The sequence below is a fragment of the Malus sylvestris genome, chromosome 3, assembly GCF_916048215.2.
Source record: "Malus sylvestris chromosome 3, drMalSylv7.2, whole genome shotgun sequence".
NCBI classification, from domain to species: Eukaryota; Viridiplantae; Streptophyta; class Magnoliopsida; order Rosales; family Rosaceae; genus Malus; species Malus sylvestris.
The window spans coordinates 16,727,831-16,748,160 of record NC_062262.1 but is presented as its reverse complement, the minus strand read 5'-3'; the positions used below and the strand labels follow the sequence as shown (position 1 = coordinate 16,748,160).

Here is a 20,330-nt window from a genome sequence, read left to right as displayed (position 1 = left end):
CAACTTTATCTTACAGCTGCTATTCTCACATCACAGCAGAAGCAATTTTTTTTTAAAAGCATAACAATACCAAACTACCCCAACTTGCTCTAACCCTTGGAGTAAAACTCAAATTTTACGTTCTAAACTTATCTCAATTTGCTCCAACTCTTGGGGCAAATATGAGTTAAAACCAAAACTCATTTCGGGGGAAATTTAGCCCATGATTCCCCTAGGGTTAGTGGCGCTGGCCTACCATATATGTATATTTCTTTTAGTTTTATATTTATAAATTCATTGAATCTAACTGTTAAGATCTAATTTGATCAAATCCAACGATAAAAAAAAAGAATATCTAACAGTCCAAATTTAAATCCAACAGCTAAAGTAATTGAAAAAACATATTTTATGTGTTTCATATTGTGACAGCCCGTCCCAAATTATTTTTAGCGACAGTGTGAAATGTCTATTTTGCCCTTGGACTTTGAGATGTGTTGTGTATGACATGCTTTTAGAGGTGGACCAATATTTTAAGTTCCTAAGTTTTTGGACTCAATTAGAAGTTAGACTTTTGTTGGTTTTGGTTGGTGACAAGCTGGACCACACCCTCACAAACACACACACCACTCATGTGTACCTTCTCTCTCAGATTTTCTTGCCATTTTCGTACAACCTGTATGGACAACCCTCAAAACCCTTTCAAACATCACGGATCGAGATTGTGAATGGTGTTTTTGGACTCCTTGCAAGCTTAGGAGTCGAATGGTGGTGGTGGTTGGACGTGAAAACCTCGGAAACCTTTGAAACCAGAATTCCTGAATTGGGTTACTGTTTATGCAGTCGTGATCGTGGACTTTTCTTCGAGTTTTAAGGTTCTAAGGAGTTTTAGGACGTCTTCACGAAGCTCCGGGAAGAAAGTTTGAGTGTTTTGGACGTTGGGAAGCTTAGTTTGACAAGTTTCAAATTTTGGCCGGATTATCAGGTTTCTCCGGCGAGATCCTATGGATTTCAAGGCTTGAAAGTGGTGTTGATGCACAAAACCGGAGGTCTTGGAACAACGTAAATCCGACCGTGAATCTGCATGAAATGTAAATAACACAAGATGTATCATGGTTCACCCCAAGGTTTGGGCTACGTCCACACTAATTGTATTATATTTCTCTGTTGAAGAGGGAGAGAGAGAGCTTAGAGCTTAGGGGGTTTGAGGAGGCTTAGGGTTTGTGAGGATGAGGAGGCCCTTTTATGGAATAAGGGCTCATCCCCTAATTCATATTTGCCCCTCCTTTATTACATAATTACATTTAAGTCCTTCGAGTATTTATACGAGGTCTAAATACGAGGCCCTAAATATGGTATAAACAGTAGTCCCTCAAGTCTTCAGTCAAGAGAGTCTTTTGGCTGGAGACTTGAAATTCAGTCCATGTGTGGGCCGAAGTAATTAGATGTTGTCTTGAACTGATGCTCGATGTGAGGCAGTGCTTAATCTGAAATGATGCTCAACTAGAAGTAGCACACGCTGCGAGGCTGCTCGACTCATGGCTCATGTTGCCTTGGTTGGCTCGGCTTACGGCATTTGAAGGTGATGGAGTCCCTTTTATAGAATAAGGGCTCGTTCCTCAATACATGAATGATGGGCTAGAGTTGATGCTCTCTAATGATGGTGAGGAAGTCCCTTTTATAGAATAAGGGTTCGTTCCTCAATACATAAATGATGGGCTAGAGTTAATGCTCGTGGCGAGGCGGTTGCTCAGTAGGCGGCGATGCTCTCTAATGGTGGTGAGGGAGTCCCTTTTATATAATAAAGGCTCGCTCCTCAATACATAAGTGATGGGTTAGGAGTGATGGGTTAGGAGTGATGCTCGCGGCGAGGCGGTTGCTCAGCTGGCAGCGTTGCTCTCTAATGATGGTGAGGGAGTCTCTTTTATAAAATAAGGGCTCACTCCTCAGTACATGAACAATGGGTGATCTCTAATGAAAGTGAGGGAGTCTCTTTTATAGAATAAGGGCTCGCTCCTCAATACATAAGTAATGGGCTAAGTCCCCCAAGTATTTTTCATTAGGCCCAGTTGAGGCCCAATATACGATACATGATGTAGTCCCCTAAGTCTTCGGTCAATAGAGTCTGTTGGCTGGAGACTTCAAATTGAATCCATGTATGGGCCGAAGTGATGGTTGTTTGGAGGCGGTATTTGTATACCCTGCACTGAAGCTTTGTAGGTGAAGCTTTGCAAGTGAAGCTTTGAAGCTAGAGCTCTGTAAATGACGCTTTTGAAGCTAAAGCTCTGTAAATGAAGCTTTTGAAGCTGATTGACATGAGTGATGCTCATGAATGTTTATGTTGATTGACATGAGTGATGCTCATGGATGTTGTCATGAGTGATGCTCATGGATGTTAGCATGAGTGATGCTCATGAATGTTGACATGAATGATGGTCATGAATGTTTATGTATGATTGTCATGAGTGATGCTCATGAATGTTTATGTATGAATGACATGAGTAATGCTCATGTATAATTTGGAGTATTAGGCGCATTTTTGATCACCTGGTTGGTGGCATGAAGGAGAGTACGGGTTGTACATTTCATCACTTGGTTGGTGGCATGAATGGCTAGTTGCCAAATTAGAGTACGGGTTGTACATCTCATCACCTGGTTGGTGGCATGAATGGCTAATTGCCAAATGATATTAGAGTACGGGTTGTACATTTCATCACCTGGTTGGTGGTAATAGTGGCGGGTTGCCAAATAATTGTGGAGTACTAGGCGTACTTTTGGTCACCTGGTTGGTGATAATAGTGGCAGGTTGGCGAATTATTGTTGAGTACTGGGTGTACTTTTGATCGCCTGGTTGGAGCTATTTTGGGCTTATAGGCCTTCGCCCTCCACACAACATTCCAGCCCATTTATTTTGGGCTTTGCCGTTTTTTTTTATTTTTTTTTTATGATGGGGTTTATACATATTACCCTCTGATGGGGTTTATACAGATGTCTCTGAAAAAATAAATTACAGCATACATCTGTCAAAAAAGTAAATCACATCATTCTGGTGGGGTGTTTATTCCTTACTTTTACTTTCTGCTTTTGCTTTCTCTTTTGCCTTTTCTTTTCGCTTTAACATCATGGTGTCGTCTGTGAAGAGTGGGAACATGCATGATGAAAGTTGGTAGGCATCTTCTGCGTTGTCATCGTGCCATGTTGATTCCCTTAATCAACTTAGAGCTTGGGCTGCTGTGCATTAGTGGGTAGCCATGCTTTTTTTTTTTTGCTTTCTCTTTTGTTTCTGTTTCTTGCATGTGGGCGGTCGAAGCTGGAGCCCTCCTCTTCATTAGTACCTCAAACACCAACTTAACATCTTAAATACTTTGGAAAACTATCAGAGTATTTAGTGGTGTTGGTGGGGTTGTTCTGTGTCTATGTGCCCCAAATCCTCTTTAACGACAGAATCTGGGTGCCCGAACCAGAAGATTTTTGTCCGCTGTAATTGTTTTTGGGTGAACCGAAACAGATACGATTAGGCACCTCATCCACGAGGACAGGTACCCTCACTACCTTCGTGAATGGCTTCCTCCTACATTCCTCTGGCGATAAACTCGTCTACAACGCGCATCTTGAAAAACCCATGTTACCCTTACTCCTTTCTTGCTCCAAACCGAAGGATTCATTCACTGTTATTAAGATTTCTGGCGAAATCTCTCCCATAGGAACCTGAATATCGGGTTGTACCGGCGCCCTGCAGAGTGGACAATTGAACTGCGACTGAAACCAAGTGTCGATACAGTCGATATGGAAGGCTTGGTTGCACTTGGGCAGTAGACGGCCTTGGTCTCGAAGAGGGAGGTGAGAGAGCGATGGTTGGGACGATGTCGTTGGTGGCGACTGCAGTGGAAGAAGCAGCGGACGTAGCTATGGAAGCAAGCGATGGTGAAGACTACGACGAAAAGAATGACGACTGGGCAGAGCATGATCTTGGCGTTCAAAGCGTAGTTGGTAGGTTTGTGGGTGTCTATATCCATGGAGTATTCAAGGTATAAAGAGAGCTCATCCCCTTGAACCGCCGTCTTCTGAACAACCCCGAGAGCCATATGCGTCTCATGTTTCCCTGGCGAAGTGTAAATCCTTAACAGCGCTCCGGCAATCCCTTTAGAGACTTTGTGATCGCTTTAGGCTTGATCTTGAGGAGCATATCGAACAACGACTACCACTTTTGCAACCGCCTGAGCTCCTTCAGCAGAGGCGGCTCCTTCTGATCAGATTTTCTACTGTTCTTCTTCACCAACGTGCTAAAAACGCAGATCTCTGATCCAAGTACATAAAATACGTGCGAACAAACATGTCGTAGGCCCATGTTTTGCTGGGCTTAGAATGTTTGTCGCAGAGGTTGGAGAGGTCGAATGGCAGCTGCCCGATCTTTTGGACGGATAGGATTTTACAGCAAAACATGCCATGCATGAGCATTATGCCTTTGAGGGCGATGACCCCAAAGCAAGTTTTTTCCATGCGCGTGGAGAGTGCGTAAAGGAAGGGCTTGTGGTAGAGCAGAGAGGTGTGGACCCATTGGTACACCCTGTGGAAATTCTTGTAATCGACGGTGGTCTCGTCGTGGCTGATTGATGATGGCTTCCAAATCAGGGTTGCGGAGCGACGTTCACCGTGAGATGATGGCCACCCAGATCCTGTTCCGGTCTTTGATTAGCCTGGCATCCTTTTTCCAGAGATCTCTCAAAGCTCACACCTTTATTGCGACCTTTTGAATCAAGAAAGAAACTAAGTAGATTACAAAAAGATATCTCTGGGAATATTCTATTTCCGAAGAAAGAAGGCAAGGTAAGTGCTGGAGTTGAGTTGGAGCTTGTAGGTGTGCTGGGTGCCGTGAATGGAATAATGGATGTTGGGTTGTTTGTCCTGAGTTTCTGCGAATTCAAAGTGGAGATGAAAAATTGAAAAAGAACCGACACAACTTTTCGTATCGATTCCCACAGACGGCGCCAAATGTTGATGCACAAAACCGAAGGTCTTGGAACAACATAAATCCGACCGTGAATCTGCATGAAATGTAAATAACACAAGATGTATTGTGGTTCATCCCAAGGTTTGGGCTACGTCCACACTGATTGTATTATATTTCTCTGTTGAAGAGGGATAGAGAGACCTTAGAGCTTAGGGGGTTTGAGGAGGCTTAGGGTTTGTGAGGGTGATGAGGCCCTTTTATAGAATAAGGGCTCCTCCCCTAATTACATATTTGCCCATTCCTTTATTACATAATTACATTTAAGTCCTCCGAGTATTTATACGAGGCCCTAAATATGGTATAAACAAGTGGTAAGAATGTGTTTTACTCACTCCAAGCTTCATTTTGAGACAAATTTCATGGATTTTGGTGCAAAAATGAGTGAGAAATGAAGGTTTGAATATTTTCCAGAAGCCGGCGATGGTCTCCGACGAACCAAGGAAGACGAAGGAGAATATTTCATCAAGTCTGACGGAATATTCTAACGGCGTCAAGTAACGCCATTAACTTTGATTAAGGTTTTAACGAAATATTCTTAACGGGCGTTAGGTTCAGTTAGGGTTTGGCTGCCTGTGGAGGCGCGTCTAGCCGTGCCTTGGCTGGCGCGTGGGTCGTCCAAATTTTAAAAAAAAATGGGGATGTTCATGAGGTTGAGTAGATCACGTTGGTATATTCAAACACCCTATTTGAGCAATGTATGAGAAGTTATTAGCTAGTTTTGTTTATGTGCTTTAAATTAATGTTTATATAGTTGTTTCGCATATAGGTGAGACCTATCCTCAAGACGAGCGTAGTCAATCGAGGCTTGGGGGCTACGACCCTTCCACATACCAATGAGTGAGCTTTTGGTTTTCCGTATATACTTATATACTTGAGATTTTTACCAGAAAATCGATTTAAATGAATTTATGTTTAGAAATGTCATGCATATTGATTTATACGTAGATCATTGAATTGATATAGTATGCATAAATGTGATTTGACGTTGTGGAAGCTCAGGTAAGCATCAGGTGAGTTGTAGATTGTTTATGTAAATTGATGATTATGTGAGATGTGTTGAGAGTTCATAAACTTGCACCCCGGTGTTAGTGCTCCCGCCATGGTTAGGGCACAGTCCTTCACGTAATGTTCACCTCCCGCACCATACGCTCACCTTGGATCCAAGTTAGGTGCACAGGCTTGTCGTACTGACCACTATAGGTGGTTCCGACTCGTAGGTGACCCGCGATTATTCGCACAGTCTTCACGTGATCGTAGCACTAGAGCGTATTTATTTACACCCAGTCCTGTCGTACAGACCACTTTAGGTGGTTCCGACTCATGTGCATGCATGATTTATGAGCTAGGAGTTCATTGATTTATTTTACTTGAGTTACTTATTCTGTCATATTGAGATATTTGGCATGGCATAAATGATTAAAGCTTGTTGAGAATGGTTTTGAGATTCGAATATATTCTATTTTCTGGGATTATACAGGTTTTACGGCGAGGGGTTAGAACATTTGAGAAATGAAATGGTTTTGAAAAGATTTGTTTTTGCCCACTCGTACTTTCTGTTTTGCGCCCCTCCAGGTTCTAGGTAGGAGTTATTGTTGGTGGCTTACGAGGATTTCCGGAGGTTCTAACAGATTTCACAAATGTAGGATCACCTTTGGGTGTTGTATAATTAGTACTTGTCATGTCGGACTACACTTAGGCTACTTATACTCTGGTTGTGTATTTCACACTTAATCTCGCACTAGCACCTTTTCTTAGCTAGTATTGCTGGTAACTTGGTTTTTAGTTATTCGTATTTCCTTATATCTCTATTGCTTCCGCAATGTGCACATGGCTACGTCACCCTCACGTGACGGCCAACATGCCTCGATCTAGGTCGGGGTGTGTCACATATTCTTTCGTAGTATTCCACGAGTTTCATGGTGTCGGTTTAGTGATTTTTCAATATTTATCAAAATTTAAATATTTTTAGGTTAAATGTTCACAAAATTAAATTAAGATCGTCTGCATAATTTTTTTTTAAAGTTACTTTAAGAAAAAAATTATCCTAAATTCATTCTTTAATAATCTCGGGCTAAAAAGTTAACCCATAAGACCATCTCCAACCCTTGGGCTAAAACCTAAAAGTTTTAGCCCATAAAATTTAGGTGTTAGCCTAGAAACAGCTTTTCAGCTCCAACCTTTCAGGCCTAAATTTTTTAGCCTAAGATTATTAAAGAATAAATTTAGGCTATTTTTTTTTTAAATTTATGTACACTATCCTAATTTAATTTTATGGACATTTTAACCTAAAAATATTTAAATTCCAATAAATATTGAAAAATCACTAAATTTTGGTGAATTTTGAGTTAAATAATTTTTTTTTTTTTTAGTCGTTGGATTTAAATGTGGGTTGTTGGATTTTTTTTTTTTACGGTTAGATTTGATTATACTTGATATCAGCCTTTGAATTCAATATATCATGGGAGACATGCCCATGTGGGTGGGGTCTCGCTGGTGGTGTCCACACCATTTTCTGGGCTAAATCCTGGGGGGAATTTGGCTTTATTTGACTTTTTGCTTTTAGCCTACTCATTTAGCATGGGTTGAGTTGGGTTTTTTTTGGGGGGGGGAATAAAACCTAAAAAATAGCATTTAGCCCAGGGTTGGAGGAGAAATTTTTTTTTTTTGGATTAAAACCTAAATTTTCTGGGTCAAATATTTTAGGTTATAACCTAAGGGTTGGAGATGGTCTCAGTACTATGGTTTAGTGGTATTCCTCTTCAGTTGTAAGTGGGAGGTTTTAGGCTCGATTCTCGCCAAAGGCGAATTTGAATCACATTATTGCTAGTCCATTATGAGGCTTATCTTCAACCCTTGGAGTAAAACCTAAATTTTTTTGTTTAGAAACAATTTTTCTGCTCCAACCTTTTTAGCCTAAAATTTTAACCCCAAATTATTAAAGTATGAATTTAGGCTATTTTTTATTTAAAATTTACTGTTTTTTGAAAAAAATTATGTAGACTATCCTAAATTAATTTTATGAACATTTTAATCTAAAAATATTTAAATTCCGATAAATATTGAAAAATCACTAAATCGACACATGAAACTCATGAAACACTATGGAAGAGTTTGAATGTGGGATTTAAATTTGGGTGAATTTTGAGTTAAATTTTTTTAGCCATTGAATTTAAATTTGAACCGTTAGATTTTTTTTTTACCGTTAGATTTGATTATATTCGATCTCAGTCATTAGATTTAATAAATATATAAATATAAAACTAAAAAAAAAAGTTTGAATGTGGATCGTTGGATCAACCAATGGCCAATTTGATTATGGCTGCATGATCACACAAAGAGCCGTTAGGCTCATCACTTCCATCAGACAACCAAAAGACAAGCCCGCGTGGGTGGGCCATGAAAGTTGAGCAGCCTAGCTTGTGCGGATCGTGTGCTGGTCTGGGCTGGGTGAGTCCAATCCACTTTCCCTGTTTCACTCTCACATGTGGGCTTTACCATTAATTGGGGGCTAAAGCTTGAGGGGAATTTGAGTGTTTTTTAGGTTTTAACACTTAACCCAAATTTAGAATAAGGGTTAGAGAGATGGGAGGGGAATAGAAGGGAAAATTTAGTGTATATAATATTTTTTTTGTTAAAATAAAAGTCAGAAACCTTGTTTTTAGCTTACCCATTATCATAATTTCTATTCTATTTGCACTCTAGAGGTTCTCAAGGATCGCTAGTTTTCTGGTGTTTCCGCCCAAATTTTCAGTTGGCCGAGTTGCAGAAATTACTCTTCGCATTCTTCTCTACGTACACACGTATGTATTTCATTTGGACGTTCAGAACAATTGAGAGTCCAAATTTCGAATTAGGGACCAGAGGATAAATGGAAAATTTTCATGGATTGAAAGAAGAAAAAATGTTCATCCAAGGGCTTATATATATTTTTCTACCAATTTTTTTGTTTGATTTTAACAAACAATATTATCTACACCAATGAGGAGGTTGCAAACTTGGCAACATCATGGATCAAACGGCCGAAGCCTTCTATCGTTACCCGTTAACTCTTACTCAAACATTCAACACAGATCAATCAACACCAGGTCCTAGAAAAGAAGTCATAACATTTTATGGCAGCAAGCTTTTACAAAGACTTACATGTGATGTTTTTGACTTGCCAGGATCTTTCCAAGGACAGCAGAAACAGAACCAGCAACGTCAGGAAAACAAAAATTGGATACAAACACAGCCAGCAATACCAGAAAAACAAAAAGTACGTATATCAACGCATGTCGATCGTCCATCCTATTCACTAAAGCTTTTGGCTGTGACTCTGCACGAAACTTTTCCTTTCTCTTTCTCAAATAGATTCTTCGGTTTGAAGTACCTTGGAAAGGAACTGCTTGCAACGAAGTGGCTTGCATATGTTGTTGAGATTGATGTTCAGCCTCTGAGTTGTTGGCAACAACTGGCATCATACGGGCAGCAGGCACAAAAGATTCATCTAGGTTGATGTTGATTATATCATCGTTCAGTATCTCCGCATAGAAGTCTTCATCATAAGAACCCTGCAATTTGTCATTAAAAAAGGATCAAGATTCATGGGCTGGACACACAATCGACTACCATATAGAAATAGAGTTCAAAACCACCATCAGTTATGCATGGCTTCTTGGACGCTTGGACCCCGTGATAATTTCTCAAAGAATAATAAGTATGGTAAAAACAGAACAACAAAGTATTGTTCAGGATCCTAAGACGACTGAAGACTTCTTATATAAAGACATTTGATTAATCACTTATTATACAACGACTGAACACTTGTTGGAGGTGGTCACTGGTCACCGCCATCCCTTTAGATCCCTTCCCATAACCACTAAATAATATTTTATGTCAGTTCAGGGATTAGAAGACACTAATTTAGCGGCTTTGGTAACTACCTGAAACACAACTCCCTCTGTAACAATCATCTGACAGAAAACTAGCCGTTGGCCGTACTTATTAGTATGGACCCATTGGTAAGCTCATTAAATTAAGGAATGCACTAAAAAGTTGCACAGACCAGATAGAGGAACATGATACCCGCTATATGGTGTTTATTTTTATTTTTTTCCTTTTCCTGTAAAATGATACTCGGTGTATGTTAGATTCTAACATTGTAGGTGGTGCTGCAGAGTTAATCTCAGCTAAGATGACAGAAAAATTAACAAAAAGAAAGAAGGATAAGATAAAACAAACCCACCTTCTGGTGGCCAGTAGAGTCTGCCTGCATAGCATCTGTTACAAGTTTTTGGTAGGAGTCGGATGCAGAATCAATTTGCTCAATAGACTGAGAATCATGACTGCTAGTAGACTTTTTCGAAGAGCATTCAACTGCCTTATCCCCTTGGTCATTACCAATTTCAGAGACGGCACTTTCACCCTTGTGCATAGTTGATAAAGGACCTCGACCTGAAGAACCTCGGTTTGTGGTGTCATTCAAATGAAACTCACTGTTCTTCCGAAGGCGGCAAACAACCATAGAATCCTGCAGATACAAGCAGGCAGAATATATAAGCGAAAAGAAATCAGAAAGTGCAGATACACATATAATGCATAAGTGAATGTGAAGATGTAATCAGAAATTATTTTCAATATAACTCACATAGCAAGTAAATATTCTTGAACCAATTCAAGATGATCAAGCAGGTCGGATGTCTCTGGCTAAATATTCACTTCTGATAACGTTCACTTTAAAATAACAAACTAGAAGGAATATGAAGCCTCTGATAAGGTATTACTACAGAGACGGCAATTATATTGGAAGATAGAGTGAGGAAACGGTAATTAATTTAATATTCCATTTCCCAGAAGAATATACATATGGTGATAGTTCAAACCAAATAACTAACAAAATATATTGAACTAATAATGAAAAAAGTCACCTGGGATTTATCATTCATGCAGTACTCGTGCATAATCCATTCTGTCCTTTCCCCTTTTGGTGCACGTCCTACGTGGAACACAAGTGTCCTCTTTGTACCAATAACATTAGAACCTGACTTTACGTTACGTTCCTTTCCTGTGGCTTTCCAATAACCGAATTCTGTCGCCCTCCTACTTTGTGAACCATTTGGGTACTTTCTTCCTCGTGGAGAAAAGAAGAACCATTCATTGTCCGATTGAATGACAGATTTAGCTAGTAACACATACACAATGTCAAACCCAGCAAAAGACTATTTGTTTGCACAGAGAATTTAACCAGTTTAGGCTTGTGAAATAACCACACATAAAACAAACAAATATTATAGGCGGTGTGAATCAGGCACCATATTATGCAAATTATAACCAGAAATAACCAACATAGGTCTCCATGATTAAATTTCTGGAAGCAAATAGAATTCAAGTTATTTCAGCCTTTCAAGTAAAGGGTGCTATTTCTCGGACACACTGTAGGAGGAAATTTGTAGGGTAAGCGCAATTCTATAGTGTATTGAGAGAAAAATGGGTGAAGGAATTCCAATAATCTTATTGTGCATAGAACTGCATCGATTTTCAAATTTTGCAATGCAAGACTTGATCCTAGGAAATAGTTTCTTTTAACCGAGTAATTAATTACTTAAATAATTTCCAACCTTCTGTAACCATAAAAGAACTATCGTCTCAAACAGAGATTCAAAACTAAATTTTTTATAAATCCGCATTCTATACTCTTCCTGATTAACGCCAATTGACTCCAAACCATACAAATACACTACTCTATCAATTTGACCTCTTTCTGGTCAGCTCGTCAGTTAAATCAAGTCTTCATCTCTATTGGCTTCTAACTAGACAAAAACCTATACTTCAATATTCCAATTCCAATTCAAAGAAAGTGCAACAAAGATATTTCCAGTATCTGCCCCTTTCATTTACAAAATTTATTAGAGGATAGGCCAAAACATATGTATAAACTCAACACGTTCCTTCAGTTCAACACATCCTGCATGTTGAGAGACATACAGATGTAAACGTATATGTGCAGCCACTCTACTTTGTACCTTGCAAACTTAAAAATAGGCGGGGGACGAGAATTAGAGTGCGACCACGGGCATGTTTGTGTTTACTCATTTTAGGAATGTGACTAGTTTACCACGAGAAACTATTGCATGCTAGCTCCATCTCTTTTTCTTTCACATAAAAAGAATCCTAAACATAGAATCCCCTCCATTCATACTAAAAGGAATTTGGGAGCATCGAAATATGCTTCGCTTTCTCATTTTGTTAAAGAACTATTTACAATTTATTCAAAGCTATCAATTTCACATGAATAACATCCTAATAACTAACAGAGAACTGAGAACCCGTAGTTGTGTAATCTCATGGTTCAAAGGTTCAGACCTAATCTATATAGGAGTGAGACCTATGCAGTTCCACAGCCCGGCTTAAAATGAAAAGAGGCCTGTGGACTGATCATTTAGTAGGGTTCTTAGTCACTCTGCATAACAATTAGAGTAAGAGTAATGCTAGGGAGACCAAATTTTTAAAACCAAATGACGTAGTTGTAGATGATTGAATTATTAATTAAGTGTCGATTAATGTGCTTGTTTCTCATTTGGTTTGCAATTATCGTATCGATATGCAAGAACTACAAACCAACATCGAATATAAGAGAAATGAAAAGGACATCTCTTTCATATTTTCCATGACAAAAACATTGACTAAATCCAATTCAACGCTGTCGCTGTCAGCACACAAACGCAAAACACCATAAAACAAATATCATTCGTAATCAGTGCTTCCTTAATCTTTTCGAATAATAGCTATTAAAAGTAAAAGCCCAACAAACAATACTCAATTCCTAAAAATTCGAAGAAGAAAAATTAAAACTTTCAGAAAAATAAAGTGGAGAACTAAAAAGATGAGTAAAACCCAACAAACCTGGCAAGTCCCAGGGCTCGAAGTTGCAGATATCAACCTCGGAGATGACCTCCACCGTCTTCCCGGGTGGCGGTCCCTCCAGCTTGTTCTTAAGGTAGTAGGAAATCAATTCCTCGTCGGTCGGTGAAAATCTAAACCCCGGAAACCTCGAAAAGACCGCTAGAGAAAGCTGAGCGTCGCCGTCACCCATCTCTTCTTTCTTTGTCTTTGTCTCTCTGCTGTTTGTTTTCACACAGAGAGAGAGATATATATATGAAAATTAATAGGGTTTAACAGAGAGAGTTGGGTTTGGGTTCTGTGCTTTGCTTTTTCTGGCCGTTTTCGTCTTTACCTTTGCGTGTCCAGGTTGGTTTGTTTGAGAGAGAGAGAGAGGGTTTGGGCGGAGAGAAGGGCACGTAACAGGGACGGACCTAAATGAACGTGATGGTCACGTGGATGGAAGCTACAAAAGATAGCAATGTGAGTACACTTATGTAAAATGGGTTCATCGTTATTTGGCGTCTCGATCTAGTAATATATTGTGTAGTACCATAAATTTGGTTCATAACACGTGGCACACAGGGTGGCAAAAAAGGCCGAAATACCCATAGTTAATGACTCTCGGACTATCGGACTGGTCAGACTTTTTAGCTAGTTGGACTTAGCCTTAGTCTGTTACCTATATTACTTGTCTCCCAAGTAAGGAAATCATAATTTATGTCAAGTTAGGATATATTGGGAATTAAGCAACTTAATCACAATCCTAGGAAGATTGAACAATTTATCATATTCGGATGTAGACATGGAGGAGCATCTCCTATGTGCCTAAGCTAGAGTACCTTCGTTAAGAATCTATTCTGATGTAGCACGCATTATACATAATCTTTTCTTAGAACTATACCGGTGATTTGCTTATCCATCCCCGAAGATATGTAGGCAGTCAGATTTGGATTCAATCACACTCTCAAATCAACCTCATTTTCCCTCTGTCGGAATACTATTATGATGCCAAGTGGCATCATCTTGATTGTACACGTGTCCATTGCAAGTAACAAATTTGGGTTAAGTTGTTGCCTTGATGGGTTTGTTACGTATTAGTTAGTATAAATAAGTGATTGGTAGAAGAAGTTGTGGTTGATGTTGTAATAGTCTTGTCTGTGATACAAGTTACTATGCAATTGAGAAAGAAGTAGAGTTGGGTTCTAACATTGGTATTAGCCAGTTCGTTCCTCTCAATCCTTCCTTATTGAATGACGCGACAAGCTTCGCGGAAAAATATGGAGTCCAGGGTTTCGAGCTTGGAAACTAAGATCGAGGAGTTCAAGATTTCTCACGATGAGATGAAAGCAACTCATGAGCTAATCTTGGTGCAGTTACAGAACCTTTTGGCACGAGAAAATGGGGGTTCTTTGGGCGAATCATCAAAAGCAACGCTGGGTGACAATCTTTGCCTAGATTGCATGAACAATACCTAGAATCGCCATGATTTTGGTCCCAATTTCAATAAGTAATTGCGACCTCCATTCTTGAAGTTAGAATTTTCGAGATTCAATGAAGGAGATGATCCATTAGGTTGGATATATAGGGCAGAGCACTATTTCGAGTTCTTCAACATTGAAGACTCCAAGAAGGTGAAATTAGATTCATTTCACATGGAAGGTGAAGCTTAGCAGTGGTTCCAGTGGGCGAGGTGTTTGACAAAATACCCCAATTGGGATGATTTCACTACAATATTATGTCAAGAATTTGGTCCTTTGGAGTTGGAAGATTCTGCAAAAAGCTTGGTAAAATTGCGCCAAGTAGATACCTTCAAAGACTATGTGACTGAATTAAGAAGATTGGCAAATGGTACAAGAGACATCAGTCCTGCATTGCTCAAATCATGCTTCGTGGGATGTTTACACCCTGAATTGCGACATGATGTGAAGTTGTTGAAGCCAAAAGATGTCCTGGAAGCTTTTGCATTTGCTCATCAGTTAGATGTCAAAATTGCTAATCTTAAGGTGAAATCTAACACTAAACCTCCCTATGTTCAATCCAATGTATGATTTCATTTACAGAATGTTAATTCCAATTTTGGGTAGAAAACAAGCCTAGACCAAACAATATCAGAAGTGGATTATTGTAAAAAAAAAGGGCTATGCTTTCATTGTAAAGAAAAATTTGTTAAGGGTTACACTTGTGAGAGGAAACAACTACTGTTAATTGATGTCCAAGAAACTGATTTGTGTATGACTGAGGAAGAAGAGATTGAAGAACCTGAAATCACAGCTTATGCATTATTTGGTACACTTGCACCTCTATCAATCCAAACAATGAGTTTACAGGCTATGTTAAGAATTGTCCTGCTACTATTTTGATTGATTCTGGAAGCTCCCATAATTTCATAGATGTGAGGTTGGTGAAAAGATTGAAGGGGTCTTTGGATACTAATCATGTGTTTAATGTAAAGATAGCATATGGAGGAAAAGTTGCTACTCAAGGCACTTTATCTCAGGCTCCCATCAAACTTCAAGATTTCAAGTGTTTTTCAGATTTATATGTTATAGCTTTGGGAGGGTGTGATGTGGGTTTTGGAGTACAATGGTTGAGAACTTTGGGACTTATACTGTGGGATTTTGACAAATTATACATGCAGTTCACAATCAACTCTCAGACTTATTGCATTGCTAGCCCATGGGTGCCTAAAGAACAATTGTAAGACATTTATGCTTTACAAATGCAGAAATTATTTTCACAAGATGCAACAATTGGTGCAATTCTTATCATTTGGGAATGGTGAATAGTAGTAAGAATGTTCAGAATATCACTGAGTTGCAACAACAATAGTTACATACCTTGCTACAAAATTATGAAATGGTGTTTCTTACCCCCACAGTCATTACTGATGAGTAGATTTTATATTATATATTTTACCCTAATCTTAATATATTTTGGTTAATATATTGGAAGAATTTTGATACTTTGAATTGTATTTTCAATATAGGACTTGTGACTTCCTCTGGAGCAAAACAGGATCAAATGGACGAATTTTGGAGTAATTCTAGTTGGAGGACGTTCGTGAGTCACTTAGCTTGATCGTATCAAAATTTGAGATTTTTCCACCAAGCGGTTATTTTCTGGCGATGAAATAAAGAAGCAGTGCGCAGTGCTGGAAAATGACGTTTTTGGAGCCCAAGATGACCTCGGATGGGTTCGTGGCCTTCTGGAAAAGTGTTCAAAATATTCCAAACATTAAATCCAGCTATATTGGGCCAGTTTTGGAGCAGCTTATGGGCCAAAACGTGGCTGTTCAGATTTAGACGAATTTTACTATTTTTATTTAGGGTTTTTATTAATTTTAGTTTGCTAGGGTTTGTGTGGTGGCTAAGAAAATATATTGCTTGGCCGTCTACAGTTTTAGGTTACGCTTTATTTTATGCAATATTGGAGACAGAGAGAAGTGCTAGGGTTTTGAAGATTTTCTACTTGAAGGTGTTTTCAATCCTTTTGTTAATAGATATTTCTATGATTTCAATTATGAATATGCGGAACTAATTTCTTTTGCTAGGGCGAAGCCTTAAGCCTTAGCATGAATATGTGATTTTTATTTAATTGCTTATGATTGATTGCATGCGTACTTTGAATTGTTAATCACCGGGATAAAAACTATCTAATTGTTTTAATGCTTGATCACCATTAAGATTTTTAGAAAAGTAATTTGATGCAATTTTGGTCGGAAGGTTCCCTGAAATTGATGCTGGCTTCTTGTGATTAATAATTGTAATTTCTCTTAGGATGAATATCACGTCTTAAGGATTGCATGGTTTTTCAAAGGATTTTCATAAAGCATAATGAGTCTTTCATGTTTAGATTTGATCCGAACGTCCGAACGGGTTGCATGTTAGATATACGTTCTATGTTGGAGGTTCCAAGTAGAATATGAATTAGGAAAATCTAACCTTTAAAGTAGCATGTATAGATCATAAGTAATTGGTAAAAATTCATAGGATTGCTAGGTGATGGTGGAACCCTAGTACTTTTTTAATTTTATTCTCCCAAAACTGTTTTCTTTCTCTCTAGCTCTAATATTGCAGATTGTTTATTTTAATTCATTAAATTCGTTTTTATTTTAATTAGGTTATAAAATCAATCACTTCAATTTCTATTTTACAATAATTAAATGGAATCTGATTAGTTCGAATTATTTAATAATCCCTGTGGAGATGACCTTGCGAAATCCGTTTATACTACAATAACCTTGTGATTCTTGCAAGTAAAATAGGAGATTTAAACCTGTTCACATGAGTAGTAAAAATCCTATCAATTACCTCATCATTGAAGTCATGACCACAGAATTCCACTCATTCATGGCAGTAAACCTCCAAATATTAGACCTTATAGATATGGTCTTATTCAAAAGGCTGAGATTGAGAAATGTGTTGCGAAATTGTTACAAGTTGGGTTTACAAAGGTGAGCAACAGTCCATACCCTTCTCCAGTGATATTGGTGAGGAAAAAGGAAGGTACTTGGCGCATGTGTATGGATTACAAAGGCCTTAATCAGATTACTATCAAAGATAAGTTTCCTATCCCTTTGATAAATGAATTGTTAGATGAATTATTTGGTGCTCAATTTTTCTCCAAGTTAGATTTGAGGGCAGAGTACCATCAAATACGTATGCATCCAGATGATGTTGAAAAGACTGTATTTCATACTCATGATGGACATTACGAATTTTTAGTGATGCTATTTGGATTGACAAATGCCCCTGTCACTTTTCAAAGCCTTATGAATGAAATCTTTTAACCATATTTGAGAAAATTTATCTTGGTTTTCTTTGATGATATTTTGGTCTATAGCTTTACTTGGCAATTGCATTTGCATCACTTAAAGGTAGTTTTTGATACTTTGAAATAGCATAGCTTGTTTGTAAAGTAATCCAAGTGTGCCTTTGGACAGTCTCAAGTAGAATACTTGGGACATATTGTTTCCAAAGAGGGGGTTTCAACAGATCCTACCAAGCTTGATTCAATTGCCAAATGGCCTATTCCTACCACAGTGAAAGCTTTGAAAGGGTTCCTTGGTTTAACTGGGTATTATACGAAGTTTATTCCACAATTTGGAAAGATTATCACACCTTTAATAGTACTCACCAAGAAGGACAACTTTCAATGGACAAAAGCAATTACTGCAGCATTTCATACACTTAAAGTTGCAATGTTATCTCTTCTAGTATTAGCTTTACCTGACTTTAGTAAGCCTTTCATAATTTAGAAGAACAATTGCTTTCATTAGCAAAGCATTATGTCCTCAAAATCAAGTCTTTTCAGCTTATGAGATGGAGAGGTTAGCAATCTTACATGCCATTCACAAATGGCAGTCTTATCTAGTCGGCAATCACTTTATCATTCAAACGGATCATTATAGTTTGAAATACTTCCTTCAAAGGAGGGCTCATCCTCAATTTCAGCAAAAATGGGTCACTAAACTCCTTGGTTTTGATTATGAAATTCAATTTAAGCAAGGTTGTAATAACCAAGTTGTGGATGCACTCTCAAGATCTCCATTGGTTGACATTCCCACTATTCAGCTGTTGACTGACATGGAACTTCAAGCTGTATCATACTCTTATTGTTAATGGTTAGATGAATTGAACTTAGAGAAAAACCCTTGGATTCTTTCCTATATTCAAAAGCATTTATCTGCAAAAAACAGTGATGTGGTTCTTTCTTTCTACTTTGAAATTTCATATTGATAATGGATTATTGAAATACAAAAGTATGATTGTTTTAAGTCCTACAAGTTCTTTGAGAGACAAAGTGTTCATTGAGATCATGCCACTCCTACTGCAGGCCATGAAGGTTTCTTAAAAACTTATAAGAGGATACTTTGGTGTTTCTATTGGAAGGTATGAAAAAATTTGTTAAAGAGAGGGTAGCCTGTTGTCCCACTTTTCAACAAAACAAATATGAGACCTATCTCCTCCAGGATTATTACACCCTCTCCCTATCCCAACAAAGGTGTGGACTGATGTCTCTATGGACTTTATTGTTCACCTTCTTCCATGCAAAGGAAAAATAGTGATTTGGGCGGTGGTAGACAGGTTATCCAAGTATTCCCACTTCATTGCTCTAAGTCATCCATATTTAGCATCAATGGTTGCTCAATTATTTGTGGATCACATCTTTAAACTACATGGAATGCCTAATTCCATTGTCAATGATCGAGATCCAGTTTTTTTTTAAGCAAATTTTGGAAAGAATTCTTTAAGCTTCAAGGGTCTTCCATATGCTTTAGCTCTGGTTATCACCCTTAATCAGATGGTCAAATAGAGGTCTTAAACAGGTGTCTCGAGACTTACTTGAGGTGTTTTTGCAGTTTGCAACCCAAGAAATGGGCTACTTGGCTAGCTTGGGTAGAAGAGTCTTTCAACACCATTTAACATTCTGCCACAAAGTTGACTCATTTTGAGATTGTGTATGGTCAATCTCCACCAACAGTGCAGTGCTTATGATTGTGGTACTACTAAAGTTGACTCAGTGGATCAATCATTGAAGGAAAAATATCAAATTTTGCTAATTCTTAAAACCAATTTGGCTGCTACACAGTGTAGAATGAAGGTTCAAGCAAATAAAAAGAGGTCTGAAAGAGTTTTTGAAGTTGGTGATATGGTTTATCTCAGATTCATTTTATATCAACACATGTCCTTAGTTACTCACCCTATGCATAAGCTACAACCTCAATTTTATGGTCCATTTCCAATTCTAGCTAAAGTGGGGCCTGTAGCTTATAAATTTAAGCTTCCTAATCACTCAAAGTTGCATCATGTCTTCCATGCATCTTGTTTAAAGAAGTAATTAGGCGAGTACAGTACCATTGCATGTAGTTACAGAAGCCGGTATCCTCTAAGATGTACTAGTTGCCATTTTGGATCGCAGAATGGCCAAAAAGAATAATTTTGCAATCACTGAAGTGCTGGTGCAATGGGAGAATCATTCTACAGATGATGCAACTTAGGAAGTTTTTCAAGATCTCAACCACAAATTTCCAGAAGTGGTGAATTTTTTAAGTGGTGGCATTTGTTGTTGGCTTGAATTCAAATTTTACTTCTGTGTAATAACTTTCCTTGTAATCGTTGTTAATGTTTTGTTCTGATGAACCTGTGTTTTGAGGGGGTATTGTTAGGATGCCAGATGGCATCATCTGTGATTGACAAATGTATGGTAGATAAGCAGTTAGTAGTCGGTCAAGGTAGTTAGGATTGGGAGTTTGTTACATATAGTAACTTGTACAAGAAGAAAGACAATTTATGAATGATATGAGTTTTATATGAGTATTCTCTATGCAATCTGTGAAGACGTAGAGTAGGGTTCTAACATTATTTATGGAAGATATAAGCAATTAGTAGTCGGTCAAGGTAGTTAGGATTGGAAATTTGTTACATATAGTAGCTTGTACAAGAAGAAAGACAATTTATGAATGATATGAGTTTTATATAAG

At 38.2% G+C, this 20,330-nt stretch overlaps 1 protein-coding gene and 1 pseudogene across 1 annotated transcript; both read right to left on the bottom strand.

The window, feature by feature from the left end:
- Window positions 1–3,410: 3,410 nt before the first annotated feature.
- Window positions 3,411–6,667, bottom strand: LOC126617031 (putative clathrin assembly protein At1g25240; annotated as a pseudogene).
- Window positions 6,668–9,076: 2,409 nt separating this feature from the next.
- LOC126614862 (NAC domain-containing protein 40-like) lies at window positions 9,077–13,230 on the bottom strand. Its single transcript, XM_050282544.1, has 4 exons — window positions 12,869–13,230; window positions 10,894–11,147; window positions 10,212–10,496; window positions 9,077–9,537 (listed from the first exon to the last, which is right to left on the bottom strand). Exons 1-4 carry the CDS (start codon window positions 13,056–13,058, stop codon window positions 9,124–9,126), a joined length of 1,143 nt encoding a protein of 380 aa, XP_050138501.1. The 5' UTR covers window positions 13,059–13,230; the 3' UTR covers window positions 9,077–9,123.
- Window positions 13,231–20,330: the final 7,100 nt, after the last annotated feature.